Here is a 19892-nt window from a genome sequence, read left to right on the forward strand (position 1 = left end):
CCTTTCAAACCCTACGACCTTTCAAACCCTACGACCTTTCAAATCCTGCGGTGGCAAAAGGTCCGTGCCGGGCATTTGCCACCGGGCCGCGAGAAAGCCGGAATTCCCCCGTCCCCCGAGCGGCGGTGTTCCAAGGAATGGCACTTCAGGGAAATGTCCATTTGCAAGACCTGCCATCCCTGGGAAAATATTTTGAGAGGTAGGGAAGCGGTCACAGAACCACAGGTTGTAGCATCTGGTCCAATCCGAGGGATGTAGGTTAAATACCCAATACATGTACGGTACTGTTTTGTATTCATTGTTTCCGTTATTAAATTACAATTGTATGTGTGTGTGTATATATATATATATATATATATATATATATATATATATATATATATATATATATATATATATATATAAATTTTTTTTTTTTTTTTTTTTTTTTTGCGTAGTTTCAGCTGGCATTTCGTACCTGCGTATTTTGACTAAGAGTTGCATAGTTGGTGCATAAAATGCGTGCAGGTTGGCAGGTCTGCGTTTGTTTTCAGGATAACGGGCGTTCGGTCCAATGGGACATTTTTAGGTCGATCGGGGTTTGGGCACGATGGGTCGTCGCCCCCAGTTCCGAGCGTCTTTACGTCCTGCTCTTTTCTGCCTCCGACAGATTCAGAAGAATTCGGTGAAATGATAAAAGAAATAAAAAGCTTTACTGTACATGTCATAAACGCAGTGCTTTGCATTTTTATCAGGATAATACAAACACATTTTTTTACATGACATCCATGATGCTGTTCCCATTACTGTGAGCACTGAGTTTGGGTTTGAGTACAGTCGGGATCATGCGTTCCATCTGAACGCATGCAAGCACATGTGCTTCCTCTTTAGTGTTCTTTTCTGCACCCAATCAGTCATCAACTTTTATAAATATATATTTTTTCCAAATAATGCATTTATTAGGGCAGGGGGTGGTGGTGGTGGTGGTGGTGGTGAATGCCAAAAACTCCTCTGCGGTGGCCGTTGTAGTGCGTGTGTCTGCATTTTGCATCACAAAATGTCAGAAAACGTGAGAGCTCGGTCTCCGCCAGCACAACGGCGAGTCGTTTTCTCAGCTGGTTATTTACTATCGGGTGCCATCGGGGAGGGGGGACCCATCCAGCTTGGCCCCGACCCAGTCGAGGATCCTCTCGTCGTGGGCCTTGTCCCCCATTGGTCTCTCCGGCCGAGGCTCCTTCTTGCCGTCCCTCCCCCACTCCTTGCCCAGCGTGAACTCCACATTTTTTTCCATCACAAAGTTGTTGACGTCCACGTCTTGTAGCAGGAAGTCTTTCCAGCTGAGACCCGCCTCCCTCCACATGGCACCAACTTTTGTGTGGCTCATTCCTTTGCAGAGGACAGTGAGGATGTGGACCAACAGGACTCCAGCTTTGCCCAGCGGGATCAACGGCTTGGAGATCTCCCTGAGGAGCTGTCCCATAGGGATTCCTCCCTCGTGGAGCATGGGGGCGATGAGCTCCGCCAGGTACAGCCAGAAGTGGGGGATGTCAATGGCCATGTCCTCCGCCATCTCCAAGATCTCCTGAAGCCCTTTGTGGTACTGCTGTGTGCTCAGCGTTCCGGCCTTGATGAGCTGCTGCAGCAGCCGCCCCATGTGCTCCCTGGCGACGGTGCTACGCTCCAGCGTGAACTCCAGGCCGTTCCGTACGAACACACAGAGCAGCTGGGTGCTGTTCATCTCCTGAACGCACTGCATGGCCTCCTTCATGTCGTTGATGTGGAGGTACTCCTCGATGATGGCGATGGACTTCTTATCCAGCTCCTGCTCGGTCAAGGTGGGCTTGGCGGGGGTCTGGGCAGGTGGGGGCGTGGGAGCCGACGGCTGGCCAAGGTTTTCTTTGTTCCTGGCTCGGTCTCCGCTGCCTCTATCCCTCTCTATCTCGGACACCTGGACGGTGTCGGCGGTGCCGCGTGGTTCTGTTTCCCAGCTCAGCCCTTCCTTCTCGCAATCGAGGCTGCGCTTTGTGGTCCCCGGCCTGTGCCGCTCTCTGTCGTCCCACCAGTCGAGGCTGCGGGCCAAGCGCTCGAGGCCCAAACTGTTGGGTCTGGGAGGCACCCATCTACCATAGTCCATAGAGTGTTCAGAGGAGGAAGAGGGGGGCGGCTTACTGGCCGAGAGTATGTTCAGGGTGCCGGTGGCTGGACGACCACCTGGCTCTGAGCCTGGACCTGCAGGCTTGGTTCCGCTGCTGCAACCCCTTCCCCAGCAGCGCAACGTGCCTTTTCCACCGCCGGGCACAAGCAGCAGGTTGTCAAGGTCAAGAGCTGAAGTCTTTGTGATCTTGCTGAGGCGCGAGGTGTCGATGGGTCTGTTCTTGATGGAGATGGGCACCGTTTTCCAGCCCTCGTCCTGGGGCATGCCACCCCGGCACGGTGGGTGGGGGCCCCCATGGCCGCCGGGACTCCCGCCACCTCCCATTCTGCGCCCTGGGCCCCCGCTAGACTCCTTTTTTGAGTTGAGGGCCTGCTGGACTTTCATCAGCTGCCTGTGCTCCTCCATCTCGGCCTCTTTGTGGATCTGGTCGATGGTTTTGGGACCCTGGTCTCCTCGCCTGGGGACCCAGGTGTTCCGTCGGAGGTCCAGCACGTCCTGGAGCATGAAGCGAATCCTGGAAGTGGTCTTCCTCTCCTTGACGATCTTCTCCATCTGGTTGAAGTAATGGTCCATGCGAGACTTGACCTTCACAAAGTCCAGATCCTTGCCGATGGTGGAGAGAAGCCGACACAGGCACTCCAGTGACTCCTCGTCGTGGTTCTTCAGCAGCTTGACCACGCAGTCGTGCATGATGAACTCCGTCAGCATCTTCAGCTTGAACAACTCCCCAATAAACTTGATGTTGCCTAGCGAGCGCCGCCGCTTGTCCTTGGCCTCCTCGAGTTCGTCTTTGAGTCGTTGCTTCTCCTCCTCCCCCGAGGCGGCGTCCAGCTCCTTCTGCTTCTTCTCGAGGATCTCGTCGGCGTCCTTGTCCTTCTCAAACTCCTTCTGGCAGCAGTTCAGCAGCAGCCTGCGGAAATTCACAGTGACTCCATGTTGGTCTGCTGTGGGGACTTTGAGCCCCATGAGGCAGTGGCACATGTTCGCGTAGGCCACGGAGAAGTTGGGCTCGGAGATGGCCTTCTCGAAGATGAGGTCTATGACTCCCTTCAGCCTCTCCTCTGTGTCGATGGTCAGCTCCGTCACCTGCTTCATCAGCTGCTGGAACATCTGCGGCGTGAGCTTGTTCAGGATGCTGCGCACGCGCCTGAACAGCTCCTGGGTCTTGAGCTGCTCGGGGTCGTTCTCCTCCTCGCCTTCCTCCAGCGCCCGTCCGCGCACAACCTTCTTCACGGAGGGCTTCCAGGCCTTCTCCGCCTTGTTGAGCTGCACCTCGTCGTTGAGCGACATGCTGACAAATTATATTATACAGTATATTACTGGGTCAATATCATCAGAATCATTTATGAGATTGTATTATATACTATTATCAGATTTTAGACTGAGATGATTACAAGCCTTCTATGAATCTGTGTGCCCTCCCTTGTTTGTCACTATAGCAACTAAATCCAACTGTTACTCTCATTAACCGCACCATTTATGATGAGATTATCTTCTTATATTATCATTTAATCATCAGATGACAATTATATCACACACTTAGTGTGCACTTTATGTACACTTACATTCTCATGTAATAATACACCAGCTCAGGTGTAAATTTTTCTTTGTTTCCTCAACGTTCAGGGTTGATTTTACAGTCATAGAGGTGTTGGTGGTCATAGGGGATCATAGGTGGTGGTGGTGGTGGTGGTGTACTGAGCTGCATTATATTCAGAGGTGTTTCTAATGTTCTGTCCCTCCTCATGCATGTCAATAGAGAGGACAAAATTATCAAAAAATCATTATAATGTAGTTCAGTACAACACATTTAACTATGATCTCAGTGTAATTAAATTTACACATTTCCCATCCTTTCAACAAAAACTGAACATTAGAAACTTCAGAAAAGTAGAATTCATGGCAGAGTTGTATTGGATTACGTTGGATTGTACAGGTGTACCTGATAGTGTACACTGTATATAGCATTAAGGCAGTGCTGCACGCTGTTATTAAGTTATTTACATAAGCATAAACATTCTCTAGACAAGAATGTTCATACCTTGTTCACTAGAAGTTCTCTCCTGCATTCAAGTTCATCTGACGTAGATGTGAGAAATAAATGCTTTATATACGACCTCAGAATCCCATATGTTGCCATGGAAACACGTCATAGATATTAGGGGAATTCCCAACACTCCCGCCCGTCATCATGCGATGTCACAACTGAACTGATGCCAGAATTTGGATGCAGTTTCTTTCTGTTTTGCTTACCTTCAGGGTTTCCGTAGTATTTGGTGCCAAGTAAGACGTGAATACCATTGGTCATTTGAGTACACAATACATGAGAATTCCAATAAAAATTACATTTTAATCTTATTTCACAACAAAGAAATACATCAGAACAGAGGATCGCAACCAAATAATTTCAATTTACACAGCAAACTTCTTCTAAAAGAGCTTTGTAATATCACAGCCATAAGTTCTGCAGTCAAAACAAACCATGTTAAAAATCAGCCTGAGAAAAATTAAAATAAAAAAATGATTATTGTTTTCAAATTCAAAGCTGCGAACTGTATAAAAAACATCACAATAGATTTTAAGCACAAATGTGAATGTTCACAACATTTTTTATAAATTCAAAATCCCATATTCAAGACTGGTTAATTACATGGAATTTCAGGATAATATAAGATAAAACTTCATTCATTCCCAGGGGGGACTTCAGGAAAGAATATCGGACTAAAACGCTAGGTTTTTAAATATAACCGATCTAATATTTCAGACTTCATATTGAGAAATGGACAGCTGAGATATGGTAAACGGTAAAAAATGATGAACCATCCAGCTCTGTTCAGCAGCTAGATTTTCATCATTGTTTTTTTTTTACTTTATTGCCAAATTCTTTGTAAACAGAAAGTGCAGATACACAAACTCCTCTGCTAGCTTGCAAGTAGGGAGTCGCCGAACACGTTTCCGTACGTGGTTTTGAGGAAGTGCACGTAGTTGTGCAGGGTGCGGTTGGTGGAGTCTGCCTGTTCCAGTCGCTCCTTGATGTTCCTCAGCTGGAACTGGTAGCGTCGCTCCATCTGGGTCCAAGCAGACAAACACATTGCAAAGTGAGATTCCACCCGTTAAACGGATCGGGGCGGTGTGGTTTGCTTTACCACCAGAGGGAGCACTAGCTCATCACAACCCGAACCAAATAAACCAAGCAAAATCGGGATCCAAGTTGAGTCCTTTACAGTTCAATAGAATGGAATAGAACAGAGTAGAGTAACAGAATTGGATAAAATGCAACTGAATAGTATGGAACACAATAGAGTTAAATGAAATAGATTAACTTTATTTTATCCAGATTGTGCTCTAAGCTGTAATTGGTCATTCAGTGACCTTGCACAAAGCAGTTTATGAAGCTCTTAGTTTTGGAGGTAAAGACCTGAAACTTCACCCTTAACCTCCCAGCTTCGTACCTCTTCCTTGGTTTGCCGTAGCTGTACCAGATCATTCTTGGCGCAGCTCAGCTGGCTCTGCAGGTCCAAGGCCTTCGACTGCGAAGCTCTTTCTTTGGCCAAAGCTCGTTGAACACTCTCATCCACCTGGCGGCAAAAACACAGGAAGTGAATTGAAAATCAAGGACAGGTGTTCTATTTCACATAGGCTCCGCCCTCTAGCTTATTGGCCTTCCCCGAACGCTTACTGAAAATTTGAATTTACCCCTCAGCCTGTCAGCTGTGGCCCCGCGCCCGCTGCTCCTCTTCCCATTTTCATCAGCGTCAACTCACTGAAGAGCGAAGACTAAGAAGTACCACGAAGATCTGAAGAAAGCGAGGTTAGCGTCCCACCACAGGGCCAGGCTCCCTTGGGCGGCGGTGTGAGGGATGCCCGGCATCTTTGTCGCCGGTGGACCGGCGCGTCCATTGATTGGAACGCCTGGGCTCTCTCCAGCCAAACAGGGAGCTAAAGACCTGGGGCCTGTGCAGCTTGCACAACCCTGCCCGAGGGTGAACCCGAACACCCTCTCGTTCATCTTTTCTTTAATGACGGCGTCCCTCTGGAGGAGGCTACTATCCTGTTTGGAGCAGGTGGGTTGGCACTGAAGCAGTGGAGTTGGCAACCCCCCCCCCGGCTCATCCACCTTAACTCAGATGGGTTCCTGTGGATGAGTATGAGGAGGAGGTTTCACCAAGCTCATCGAGCAGCTCCGCCCCTCGGGGGGCCTCAAAGTGTGTGGGGACAGCACTGAATCCACTTTGAAGTGAAGGTATGAGAATATTGTTCTATTTACACAATACTCTTGTGCTGTCTCACCCCCCAGAGTTGGCGAGAACAAACACACCAAGTCACTGGTGTCGCACCTCTACCACCTGGTTTCGCCGCCAACTAGGAGAAGAGCAGTCTCTTTCCCAGACAGTGGGTGGAATACCTGGCCATTTATCTGTAGAGCGCCTTGCCAGAATGCTATTGTAGTGGCGGTAAAACACGGCTGCCCTCTGTGGACGGTAACGGCAGTGACCATTATGCGTCTGTTAGGACTGATGTCAGCAGTCGTGCTGCTGGGTCTGCTTCACATGCGCGCTGTCCACAGATGGTTAATTCGTCAAAGGGTGGATTCTGTGCGCCGCAGAACACGTTTGTTGACGGCCCCAGCCACGATCCCTGCCAACCGGGTCCTGGCTCTTGGCACACCCCTGGGAAGGACGCCCAGCCACGTGACAGGATGGGGAGAACAACAGATAAGCAACAGGTAAAACCCCCATCCCCACCCACACAGGAGAGGAGTCCTTGTCATGACATGCTGTCCACCTGCTCGGGGCTTGTGTCATCTTGCCCACTCTCTACAATTAAACTGGTATTTTTTAACATCATTGCCTTTGTCTCTGTGACGGAGAGTCCTGAAGACGCCACTCAGGTGGCAGGCCGATCTGCCACAACGGCGCCGGGAACTGGGACTCTGAGACTCTCCGGCACGGGAAGGGGCCGTCGGAAGACGCACCGGAGCCACCGGCAGGTCAACGGGCGGCCACGGCACCGGCCCTCTCACAACTGGCAGAAGCCACACCCAGGATGTCCAGCGGAGGACCGGGTGAGAAGCAGCCCCAGCAGCCACCACGGGTAACTGCCAGCAGCTAGCCGCTCCAGCCGGCAGCCACTGCAGCCAGGCCCCCCCTCCAAGCAGCCCCCTGCAACAGCCAAGCCCGAGTGCACCTCCACCAGCCAGCACAGCAGCCCTAGACCTCGTGTTCCAGAAGGGAGGAGGGGGTAGTCTGTTTGGTTGCCCTGCGGGAGGGTGGCCATGGACTGTGCTGTTCCGGGGAACCGGGTCCCTGGGGAAGGGGACCTTTTTTGTTTTGTTGGACATTTTTGTTTGTTTAAGGTATGGATACCCTGTGTCAGAGTCGAACCCAACCCTTGAGTTAGAGCAGGCTAACTATTGTTTTATGTAAGAATACATGACAAAGTGGCTTTTAGCTCTTTTGACATCTCTGCAGAGTCAAACATGGAGAAATCAAACACATGACATAGCACATATGAACGCAGGAGTGGGAGAAAGCAATTGAAGCTTGGCCTTCACTGAGTTGCATGGGACTGGAGCAGGGCAAGAGCAGTACTGAGACCACCATCGTCGCACCACTAGAGAGCGCTGCAGCCCCGGGGGGCGTCGGACCTGCTTCTTGGCGTCCTCCAGCGTCTGCTCCAGCTTCCTGGACAGAACTTCACACTCGCCACTCCGCTCCTCCAGACGCTGCCGTGCGCTGCGGGCCGTGGCCTCCTTGTTGGAGACGACCTCCACCAAGTCCCTGTTCTCCCGGTTCAGCTCCTCCAGTTTCCTGTAGAAACAGCAGACATCGACCATTTGTACAAGGAAGAACAGAGCCGTGCTGGAAGTCAAGCTGTGTGGTGCATTTCTGCCGAGTTGTTTTAAAAGACGCAGCGTGACCTTCAACAAATGAACTTTACTCCATTTGCTAAAGGTCACACTTGCATGTATCCAGAACAGTTCAGCGCATCCGGTTCCTCCACTCAGTCACAACCTCCATCTTTAACCGTGTTGTAATGATGTGAGATGCGGCGTTGTAACCTTTCTAAGCTCTCCATTTTCCCTTTGAGGAGATTATTGTCTTCCTGCAGGTGAAAGTTCTTCTGCTGTAATGTCTCCAGCTGCCCGGCCTGCTGCTCCACCTGCAGAGAACCCGAATCAACATCCAGTCAGAACTTAATCCAACAATCATTTCTATTTCTGTTCCCTTAGGGGGCAAATCGGTTGTTACATGAGCCAAATCATTTTATAACCAAGAATGGATCAAGAGGTTTGGTTCCAAGTGCTCACTCTGTGTTGGACCTCTAGGAGGGCGGCTTTCTGCTCGCGGCTCCGCCTCTCCTCCACCTTGGCCGCATCCTCAGCCTCCTCCAGCTGCCGCTCCGCCCTCCTCAGCTGCTCCGCCCGCTGCTCCAGCTCCTGGATGCGGGCCAGCAGGCTGCTGCTCAGCTGCCCGCCCTCTAGCTCCCGCTCCAGCCGGGCCTTGGCCTCCCGCGCCTCCCGCTGCGCCTCCTCCAGCCGCACACAGCACTCCTCAGAGTCCCGGCGAGCCTGCTGGACCTGCGCGGAGAAACCCGTCAGGGCCTTGGAGCAGCCCATCCGCAGCCTTTTAAGATGAGGTCTTAATACGACCAAATAGCCTGATTCCACCGGTGACAATACGATTCTACAGCGACATGTCGACATTTTATACACAATCTGAAATTTACAAAACATTGTAGTGTTTTGTAAATTTCATGGAAAAGATGTCATCCATTTTATTAAATATTGTAATTATTTTGTGATAATGAAGTATTTATTTATGAGTAGTGGTGAAACGCAGCGTAGATGATCTGTGATCTGTACGGGTCGCCCCCCGCTGTTCGGCTCGCATGTGAACCGTGGATCAGTTACAATACTGAACCGTCATAGTGAAATAGTTTTACTGTCGCTGTTACTTTTTAAAGTCATAATTCCATAAATGTGCTGCATAGTCGCAGTGAAAAGAGGATAAAGACAGATGCTGCTGTGTTTTACTCTCAAGCAGTGATTGGTTGACGCTACGTCGCTGTGTTGCTGCTACTTTACCACATGACGTCAAGCAAAAGTCACCGCCATGCGTCTGCTCGTCCGCCATGTTGGAACGCTCAAGAGCCGCTGGTAAACAAACCGCGTGTGTTGAGAGACGCAGACTTCTCTACAGAAGCCACTGGAACTCGCTTCATTCCGAACCGATTTACATTCAGTTTAGTTTGTTATAAACCTGAGTCATTGAACGACACTGGGTACTTGTTGGAATTGACTACAGCTCTATCACACATTTTGTCATTCGCCACCATGTTTAGAGGAGGAAGGAATCATGTGTGACTCATATTACACTTTAATTTAAGAATTGAACATTGAATATTTTAAGATTTAAACATATTGAATGTTGTTTTCATTTCAGATCATGGGTAAAAATTCCTTACTTTAAGTGTTTTACAGAATAAATGGAAAGCAAAGTTATTAGTCCCCCCCCCCCTTTTTTTTTTATGATGACCCAACGATCCGTGACTCAAAACCGTGATAGGATCCCAACCCTGCGTTTTGTGATCCGCTGCACCTATATTTATGACGCATTACTTCCAAACGGTTGATCAATATTACAGTTTTCTAACTGACTCAGACCTTGGACTTGTACTTTTCCACGCGGATCTCCTGCGTTCTGACAAGCGTCTTCATCTGAGCCGCTTCCGACTGGAGATCCCGGAGCGTCTCCTCTGCCGACCGGATGGAGGCCTTGGGGGAAGATGGAGGTCCCGGCGGAGGAGGTCAACATACCACACCCTGATACACTCACAACGCATCCATATCATTCCCACTGGACTGACGAGGTGTGTTTCCCACAAACAAATGAGTCAAGGGTTAAATGTTTATGTGGTGGAGTCTCTACCTTGAGCGTCTGGTTCTCCAGTTGGGTGGAGCTGCACTCCCTGCTCAGACCCAGCGCCTGCTCCGTCAGCTCCTCCCACTCAGTGCGCGTCTTCTCCTCCGCCGCACACAGCTGGGCCTGCAGCTCCTCCACCTGGCTGTCATGGGACACCACACACCGGGTTAGTCCATCCACACCGGGTGTGTTTCCCCTGTGGGATATTTTGGGCGGGGACTCACTGTTTGAGAGCAGAGGCCTCCTCCTCCACCTGCGTCCGCGCAGCTTTCTCCCGGTGGAATCGAACGGACCAGTCCTTACTGGAGGAGAGCGCCGCCGCCAACTGGAACTCCTGGGGACACGCCCACATGGGAGGCGTCACGCCAACTTCACGACATCACTCAGCTCTACGTTTTTCTCTGGATGAATAAAGTACCTATCCATCCACCCATCCATCCATCCACCCATTATCCATCCATCCATCCACCCATCATCCATCCACCCATCATCCATCCACCCATCCATCCATCCATCCAGCCAGCCACCCATCCATCCATCCATCATCCATCCATCCTTCCATCCACCCATCAAACACCCAGTGTTTCTGGTAAGGTTCTACATTCTATTACATTAGATTATAATACAACAAAAGATCAAAACATTTTATCTTTGAGACAAAAGTAAACAGAAGAGTGTATTGTGTCATTCTCTTCTTTGTGAAAGGTTTTTTCTCTCTGATCTATTTCTATTTTGTTCAATATTAAACCAGTATGACGGTGGAGGTCAATCTGCGGCCCGTTAACGGATGACTACAATTTCTTCAAAATCAATCCATATAAAAATATTGTTCATATTTCAAATAAAAATATGTATTTTCTGGGAGCTCACCATGTCCTCCAGCTGAGCAGAGAGCTGCCTGCAGGTGTCCTCGGCCCGCTGGGCCTGCTGGGCCTGCTGGGTGGACCAGGTGATGGCCTCCATGTCTCGCCGCTCCCTGTCCTCCTGGCGTCGCCTCCTCAGGACCTCCACCTCCTCCTGCTGCGCCTGCAGCTCCTCCTGCTGGAGCTCCAGGCTGCGCTGCAGCCGCTGGGGGCGGACAGAATGGGATGACATCTGCTTAAGTAGTCGAAGTCCCAGGTTGATCATAATGACCTGCATGTTCAGTTTGTTTTGTTTTTTTTAACTCCCTCAAACACGAAGACCCCAAATAGTAAGAATCATATCTACTTGTAAAACATAACATGGTGTCACAGTACCATATTGCATTTCATTATCAAGTTCATTTCATGACAATATGGACAACTGAAAGCCAACCAAGGATGATATTGATTTGTCGCTCAGCTCCACCTAAACACCCACAATTCAAATCTCCTAATTTGACTGGATCAGAAGCCACGATGCATCGCTGGCTGCTCTCTCTGACCTGGATCTGCGCAGCCTGTTGCTCGTTTCTTTCCTCCTTCCTGACGAGCTCCGACTCCAGATGTTCCCGGGTCGACTCCAGGATCCTGGAAAGCTCCTCTGTCGTCTGAATGTTGTCCTGGGATTTGTGACATAGAAACATGAATATTTCTTATTATCTTTGATTTGTTCACATGAAAAGGGTAAAATATCCAGCTGAGGCAACGTTCTATCACTTTGTTGTTCTGCAGATCAAGCTCTTCCACGCAGACACGTCAGACTGAATGTTCAGGCAGCTTCAGATCAAACTGCATAAACTGATCCACGCTCATGGTCTGATCGGCTCAAATAAGTCAACAGCAACTTCAAAGGCCTGACCTGAAGCACATTGGTCTTTTTGTGGACGCGCTCATACCACCTTTAACTGTGTCTTACAGCCGGGAAATCACACATTATACGACCAAATTCATTTTGAACCTTTTCAAGATCCAGATGCTCCGTCAGCTTCATTGCCTCTTTCTCCTTGATGGTGAGTTTGGCCAGAAGCCGCTGCAACAGAGAGAAACATCTTATTTATGATCCTAAGCGATGCAGAGTCTCCCAAAAGTCGTCAGCTTGTTGGCGTTTAACTATTTCTCAGCTTCCTGGAATTGTGTTTGAAATCAATTGCAAACACGAATGGCAACTTAAGTGAGGATTTTACGCCAAATGGCCCGAAGAGTCTCTTCGGGGAAGCGGCAGCGAAGCCGCTCGGTACGCACCGTGTTCTCTGCTTCCACCTGACACAGCCTCGTCCTCAGCTCATCCCTCCGTTCTGCCGACAGCACAGTCTCTCCCTTGTCATTCAGAAACACAATGACACGGAGATGAGGAGGAAAATCAACACTTCCTGGAGAGGCAACGCAACACAGAAGTGACGGGACCAGGTTGCCGGACGCTTTCAGTTCCAGATGACTGACGGACGTGGAAAGTGTGACAAAGTCTAATATGCAAGGTATAATTCCAGGTTCATGTGGTGTTATCAGTGTGCAGATAACAGTTGATATTAAAGGAACCTATGATGCTCTGTTTCAACGCGTTCATATAGGTCTCTGAGGTCCCCAAAACATGTTTTTGCTGAAAATACCCCTTAGGTTATGCATTCTAACATGCCTCCAAACCATCCTGCTCCAGGACGCTCTGTTTCTGTGAGATGGCGCCTCCCTCCTGAGGCCTCGAGTTCTGTGAGCCAACGGGGTTTGAGCTTGACTCCGGGTGGCGTTGTTTCACTGATTTCACCTCATCAGTTCACCAAAATCTGTTTCTGAACACATCTGAGTAATAATCACTCTGGCTGCTGAATCTTCACTAATATTAGATCTACAAGACCTCATTTAAAAGTTTGTTCCGACTTTTCGTCGCTGACACCGCTTCCAGGGGTATGCAGGATTTTTTATTTAATGTAAATGTTGAAAAATAAAGAAAATAAATACATTGTGGTGTTTGGGTGGTGCGGTTTAAGCAGCGACACCTGTCTTGGGTCTAGCTAATTGGGCCCGGGATCAGGGGTGACTGTACGCCTGTTGCTCATAAGAGCAATCAACGAGCAACAGGTAAATCGTGTGTGTGTGTGTGTGTGTGTGTGTGTGTGTAGAGCCTCGTGTCTTGACAAGATTCCATCTGCTCCCGGCTTGTTACATCTTGCCCCACTCTGCCCGTGTCCCTGTGTCAAAGAGCCCCGAGAAAAACCACTCAGGTGGTTTGTGGCAGGGGGACATCTACAATAAAAACACTATCTTTATTGTTTTTGTTTGGAGAAACGTACAGTGGATCGTGCGCCGCAGCCTACAGTCCATCTACCTATCTATTTTTTACATACTTACATTTCCATTCTCTGCAGTTTTGTCACGGACGACTGGTATCAATTCCTTTTTCTTTTAAAAGATTTTTGCTGGTCTCTGCAGCCAACAACAGATCACTTCCCGTGCTTAGCTCTTAGCTTAGCTCTGAGTCACCGGACCCAGGCGCCTAAGCTGTGGGTGGAGTCACACCGATGGGGTGCAGTTCTAATTCCAATGTGGGCCCAGTGACTAAGAGATCAAAAATCTGATCGGGTTGTTGACAGGTTTTCTGACAAAGGCTGCTCACAACAAACTTCACAGTTTGTGTGTTAATAGAACCATCAGAAACCCAAATGGATGCGCAGCGAAAAAGTGAGTTTTCCACCAGTTTTCCCCTTTAACCACTGGTCTCAGTCTGGTGGCGTTCCGTCGTGCACCTCACAGAGGATGAGGGGGGTTCCCTGGGCTGGTGCTGAACGTCGTCCCTCGACCTCCAGACTGTCCAGTTCAAGTCCAACAGCAGAGCTGGCCTTCTTCACCTTCCTCCCCCTCCTCAGCACACTGCGGCAAAGAAGAGGGCACCGGCTCCCAGCAGAACACCTGCACCCGAGCCACCTCAGGAAGAACAGCCTGTCCTCTGTGTGGTGGGTCCGGTCCAGTTTATTGTTGTTCTACACTCAGAGGAACCGGAGGAACCCATCACCTCCACCTGAACGGGATCCTTCGTCTTCCCGATATTGAGCTGCAGGTGGTTGTGGTTGCACCATCCAGAGAGACCCTCAAACAGACCAGGCCACCTCCTCGGTGGAACCGGGAAGGAACGGTGACAGGACAGTTACCCAGGGTGACGTAAGAGTTGAGTGGTCCTCGATTTTGACTCCCATGGCAGCCTGTTCGTAAACCTTCTCTTATCCCACCTAATGGGAAAAGATGGTTTTTGATGGAGGAAGCGAGGATAAGGAGCCTTCAGAGAGCTTGTCTCCTCCTCCTGCACCGTGACGACGCCTTTAAGCTCTGAAGACGCCATGGTGCGTGTATCAACACTACTTCTACAAATTAACCTTTTGTTGCCTTCAGATGTTTGACCTGCAGAGGCCTTTACTCTGAGAGAACCTTCTAGAATCCGGCCTGAGGCCACGGCTCACCGCGCTGTCCCGAAACTCCCTCAGCATCTCGCGCAGGCTGCGGTTGGTGCTATCGAACAGCGCCATCTTGTCCAACAGCGCCTCCTGGTGGCGGCCCATTGAAGCGGTGTCCATCTTGGATAGTCTCCCACCCTACGAAGAGACATCCTCACTCTGTCATTTGTCCTGCATCGCTTAACTCATCCACTCCAGTTAACAAAATACCTATGAAGACATGACTTTGTAAAACAGCTAGGTGGTACAGTAGAAAGAGGGAAAATGCATTGCGAGTGTTGGTGTCTTCGTCAGCCATGTTAACAAGGATAAAAGAGAGTGAAGCGGTCCTCCAGCGGCACGTGGCGGCCGAGCCTCACCTTGGTCAGGCCGTCCATGGTTTCTCTCAGCGCCGTCAGCTGGTTGACCACCGCGACGCCGTCGATCTCAGCTTCCACCAGAGCCCTGAGCAGCAGATCGGTTTCCCTGCGCGGAGAATCCCCCGAATCAGCCCTGAAACACGGGTTCAAATCGGCCGTCTTACGCACGGCCATGCAGTGCGTCCCCAAAAACTTTCCTTCAACTCTTTGTTTGGTTCTTGTGTAAAAGAGCCGAAGAAAAAGAAAAAGCCACAATCCTGCAGCTGCTCCGATAACAACCAGTAGCTGCTCTGGTTCTGGTTCTCACGAGCAGCTTACGAACACACCACCACCACCACACACAAACTGAAACCCTTTCACTGCCAGAATGTGACTTGGTGGATACAGAGGTGTATGTTTAATGTTCATTTTTTGAGGTTTATTGCCAACATTATGATTACTGTTTACACTTTACAAATGGTTTTTTTTGTCCATTTCAAGGCTTAAATGTAATGTTTAATCATTAGGTTTCTCGTACATAACCATTTTATTTTTTAATCACGAGGTTCATCTTTCAAGTTCATTATAAGCCTTATTTCATTAGTTATTTTATAGTGTCAATTTTTTCTTTTAGTTCATTTTTATATATATTTTTTTAATTTTCTCTTTTATTGCTTTACTGCAATTTCCCCTCCGTGGGATGAATACAGCATCAATCCATCTATTTATCTATTTCCCACTTAGTTTGGAAGAGGCTTCACCGTCTCTCTCCCTCTACCGAAAGACTTACTCTGGCTCGTCCTGGGGTTCCGATGCTTCCAGGTCCTGGTTCTGCAGGGCGCGGCACGTCCAGTCCGCCTGCGAGCGCTGCTGCCGCTTGGACTGCGCCTCGAAAACAAGCAACGGAGACGTAAACACCCGACGGCAGCAAGAGTCCCAGTTTGGTGCACGACTCAGGCAGAAGGCGGCTCATTCCAGAGCTTTTCAAACTGCTTCCCGGAAAAGCGTCAGGTGTGCGAGTGTGGTCTCCTTATTGTTATTCTTATTGCTTACGTTTCTTTTCTCCCCGCGCGGGGTAAGAGTGTCCATTCTGCACCGTCTATTACGCACGGCGCTTCTTTTATTTCGATCAAAGACGAATGGTGTAAAATAAAATAGCCTACAAGTACGCACAGTTCGCGGCCACCCCATCGCTGGTGCGTCGATGGGATGGGCCCCTAGCGGCCCCGGTGCAGCTGCACTGGTTGCACCGTCGATAGTTACGCCGCTGGTCATGTGCAGCATTTCCTTTTCACTTAAAGCTGTCCTGAAGTCACATTTTTAATGAGGAGATTCTTTCCAACTGAGGTTCTGCTCCCGTTGTAGTTCTCTTGCTTAGCAATGGCCACGGACTCCGTTTGCTGTACAGGGTGCCCGTCGTGCAGGTGTGAAATGAGCAAACCCAAAGAGCTCCACCATCACTCTTCCACACATTGAGCTTCGCTGGAAAAGGCTCAAACTGGACACAGAACGCTGTGGGAACCGTTTGGTGAGTGGTGAATGTGTGCTTCGTACCTTCATTCTGTTGGGTTTGCTGCTGCGCGTCTGAGAGCGGCCCTGCCTCTCCTCCGCATCCTGGGGGTGGAGAGAGGGAACGAGGAACAGACAGATATTTAAGTAGGACTCCTGGAGCCACAACTTGAACGTGGCTGAACAATCAAGCGGCCCCTCGGCGCCGCTCCCCCTGGCGCCGGGCGGTAGAGGAGCAGCAGTGCGAGCGGACGTAGCGTCTGAACTGGGATCAGTGACCTGCTTGTAGGAGCCCGACTCCGCCCAGGCGGGGGTGCGGCCCGGGGGACGCCACGGGGTGCGGGACTTGGACCCGACCGGGGAGTGGTGACTCGCCCGCTCCTCCCTCCCCGACACATCGCTTCTCCTCATCTGAGACGCCTGGGGGGGGGGGGGGGGGGGCGACACACAACAGGTAAGATGCTGCGTAGAGCCAGGCAGATTTCGGTTGGTTAAAGCGTCCGTGCACGTTGGGGGGCGGGCGGCGCGATACCGAAAGTACCAACACCACCACGACTACAGCTGGCGTCGAAGATGGATTCTCATCTCAATGGGATCGGTGCCAGAGAGGGATCAGCTTCTCTCTCCAAATTAAGTGAAACGGCCGTTTTTTTCCATTCTCGTCTACGCCTGGTGACTGGCGGCGGCTCGGTGCCGTCCCTGTTTGCACGGCGAGCGGCAGATCCTTCCCTCGCTTCTATGATCCAGCCTCTGTGAAGGATGGGAGCCGCCTCCCGTCTCACAGCCCTGCCTTTTATTTTGTAAATGAATACAAACCCTATAAAGGTATTTGTTGAATGGGATCCAGAAACATCTTGCTTTGGTAATAATATTAAGAGCCCAGCTATTCTGAACGGAGAAGAAAGTTTTTGATTTATATTATATCATACAAATTAAATTGAAATATATGTGTCTGTATAGTAATTCTGGAAATTATGAGGTTTAGTATAATTACATTCAAAAATTTAAGTGATAAATGAAACAGATATAGATAATTGTTCCCTATATTACTTGGTATCGGATTGAAATCAAATTTTTCAGTATCGCCCACCCCCTAATGCACATACTGTATCCACCACCAACATATATATGTAATACCTTGATACTTTTATATAGTATAGTACGTGTAAGGTCTGAGTACTTCTGAGACCTCAACTTAACTGCAACTAATTCAGCTCCATCTATACTGATTGTAAATGTATAGATAAGAACCGAACTAATCACTTTTTTTTGTTTAACCATTTTCTTTCTTTTCCCAGTCAGCTGGATAGATGGGGAGCGCCCATTATCCCAAAACCCCAAAAGTCTTGAAAAAGGTCAGGTTAGAAATGATAAGTTTAGGTGTAATGTTAGAGAAGGGTTAGGTGTAATGATGGGTTCGGGTTAGGGTGTCGTCCCTGTCCAGTTGGACATTTTTCGGACTAGTGGGGTTTCTGAACAACGGCACGGCACCAGATAGATAAGACAAGATGAGATAAGATACTTTATTCATACCTGGAGGGAAGTTAGCAGTAGCACACACCAGAACAAATAAGCAATGAGCCTCACAACAATCAGTAAACCAGTAAAGTTCTGTATCAACAATCCAAACGTTGAGCATGTAGATCTGCTCTGGGTGGGTACTGTGCTGTGCACACCGGGCCCCCTACGGCCCGCGGCCCTTATGTTTGACACCCCTGGATCCCCCGGGACCGCGGAGAGATGGTGACCGCACCTTGTGCTGTGATTTGGGACTCTTCATCAGGTGGACGTGCACCGAGGCCGTCTCCGCCACGTGGAGGTGGACGGGCGCCGGGGAACCCTCCGCTTTCATCCTGTATCCCGGGACACGGGGACCCGGGGCGGGCGGGCGGGAGGGAGCTCAGCCCGGTCGGCGCGGCTGGAACGCGGGCATTAGTTTGACGGAACCCACGGCGACGCGTCTCCACGGACAACAACCAGCGCCATTTGTGCGGGCGCTTTGTTTGGGTTGTGACGTCACGTGCGTGGACTAAAACGCGTCCCGATTGGTCCGTTCGTATCGGCTCGCTCTGTGATTGGACGCCGGGCGTTGCCAGCGGCGACGTTCAACAGCCAACGCTGCGTTCCATTGGACCTCGGAGATGTGTAATTCAGAGTGAGTAGTTCCCGGTATCCATCCAAATCTGAAATTCAGAAGCGGAATCAGAGCGGGTTCATTTCCGCCGGGTTCATCCATATATTATATATGATCGATGGGGCGCAGTGCAGCGCAGCCCATACAAGCATTAAAACATAAACAACTTTAACGCGCCGGACAGTCCGGATCGTTTGGCAAAGGGTCGTGAATTCGACAAGCTAAAGCCCCCCGTGGTGACGTGACACTAAGCCCCCCCCCGAGTGGCTCGTGTCGAGGTGAGTCCAACAGGAACTTCGCTCACCTCCACCTGAGTGAGACTCACCTTACTGTGAGGTCAGGTGTCTCGGTCTGTTGCTGCTGGTCGTTGGGGGATTGGGCTGGAAGTTGTCAACACGAGTGATCGCCTATGATCGGTCAAACATCACCGCTATGAGTGAACCCAGGTCGTTTTGAGTCATAAACAACCTTTCAGTCGCAAGGTAGGCGCTGCAATCACTATTTGGCAAGGGGTAAACCCGTGTTACTGTTTTGGCCCTGTGAAGGCTTTTTTTAAGGTGAAAAGGACTGGGTGGGCTATGACCTTTAAGATATCACCCTCGTGAATGAAACCAGGTCATGCTGATGCATAAATAACGTTTCGGTGACGAAGTAGATGCTGAAATGACTTTTTTGGCGGACGATCACTTTTTGGCACGTCGCCACGACGACAAAGGAACGCAGCACAGTACAACGGTGGAAAAATGTAAACGCAGACAGCGATGCTCGTGTTTAAGATAAAACCACAGAATATCGATGCGTTTTGTTGTTATTGTTATATATGCATGTTTTGTTATCGCGCTTGTACAAATGTTTTTCAGTGGGAACGTAATGTACTTCCGGTTCCCTTCGCCACTTCCTGTTATGTTTTCTCGCGGTCACCTACGTTCACACAACGTCGTCAGTTCATATTAAATGCCCGATTTTCCGGTTTAACCGAGACCGTCGCGTCGACGTCATACCGATTTGGCTCCATAATCGTCGTACAACCGGACGATCGGTCTCAGTTTAACCGTTGTTCGACACGTTCCAACCGCCCGAGACGTGGCGCAGTGATACGGGGCAGCGGGCCACGTGGTTCCTGCCCCGTGCGGGTGTGATGCGGTCGCCGCCACCCCGAACAGCGGCGCCGCAGCCCGCGCGGACCCGGAGAACCGGCTGCTTACCGGGCGGCGGTGTGGCAGCCCCCACGCCCAGTCGTGTCTGGGCGTGGGGGAACGGGAGGGTCCGCGTCCAGCTCTCACCGGCGGGGTTCGCGGTGACGCCCAGGAAGACTGACGCGACCCCGGGCGGCCTTAAAGTTTTTGTCACATTCAAAAGGTTGATAACGAGCCCTTCAGGGTGAGCGTGGGGCCGGACGCCGTCCCCCGAACCACGTTTGAGGAACCCGCTCGGACGCCCGCGGCTCTGATCACGGATCGATGCGTTACCGATCAAAGAAAACCTCAACGTTCAAAGCCGTCCCACGCGT

At 50.1% G+C, this 19892-nt stretch overlaps 2 protein-coding genes across 6 annotated transcripts; both read right to left on the bottom strand.

Annotated features, from left to right (window-relative positions):
* Nucleotides 1-1105: 1105 nt before the first annotated feature.
* LOC307232651 (eukaryotic translation initiation factor 4 gamma 1-like) lies at nt 1106-3424 on the bottom strand (the record flags this gene model as incomplete). Its single annotated transcript, XM_080003752.1, has 1 exon — nt 1106-3424. The coding sequence occupies one exon, from the start codon at nt 3422-3424 to the stop codon at nt 1106-1108; it is 2319 nt and encodes a 772-aa protein (XP_079859878.1).
* A 1108-nt stretch (nt 3425-4532) lies between these two features.
* LOC307232483 (outer dense fiber protein 2-like) lies at nt 4533-19865 on the bottom strand. Of its 5 annotated transcripts, none has more exons than XM_080003508.1 (19): nt 19588-19865; nt 18002-18431; nt 16528-16668; nt 16294-16353; nt 15530-15627; nt 14761-14893; nt 14408-14539; nt 12204-12278; nt 11920-11991; nt 11465-11581; nt 10930-11127; nt 10284-10393; nt 10066-10201; nt 9801-9911; nt 8445-8714; nt 8196-8296; nt 7782-7944; nt 5587-5712; nt 4533-5202 (listed from the first exon to the last, which is right to left on the bottom strand). In XM_080003508.1, exons 2-19 carry the CDS (start codon nt 18098-18100, stop codon nt 5056-5058), a joined length of 2289 nt encoding a protein of 762 aa, XP_079859634.1. In that variant the 5' UTR covers nt 18101-18431; nt 19588-19865; the 3' UTR covers nt 4533-5055. The 5 variants fall into 5 exon arrangements, with proteins under 5 accessions (XP_079859634.1, XP_079859637.1, XP_079859635.1 ...); XM_080003511.1 differs by having other exon boundaries at nt 14761-14866; nt 15530-15621; nt 18708-19865; XM_080003509.1 differs by having other exon boundaries at nt 15530-15621; nt 18708-19865.
* Nucleotides 19866-19892: the final 27 nt, after the last annotated feature.

Source organism: Zeus faber, assembly GCF_960531495.2.
Source record: "Zeus faber genome assembly, chromosome: 7".
NCBI classification, from domain to species: Eukaryota; Metazoa; Chordata; class Actinopteri; order Zeiformes; family Zeidae; genus Zeus; species Zeus faber.

Excerpts from the sequence above, each read along its gene's own strand:
- LOC307232483 (XM_080003508.1), bottom strand. The coding sequence starts at position 18,100 with ATGAAAGCGGAGGGTTCCCCGGCGCCCGTCCACCTCCACGTGGCGGAG. Across the intron at positions 12,279-14,407 it reads GGGAGTTTCGGGACAGCGCG|GGAGAGACTGTGCTGTCGGC; the intron begins GTGAGCCGTGGC and ends CTGAATGACAAG. Across the intron at positions 10,202-10,283 it reads GAGGCCTCTGCTCTCAAACA|CCAGGTGGAGGAGCTGCAGG; the intron begins GTGAGTCCCCGC and ends GTCCCATGACAG.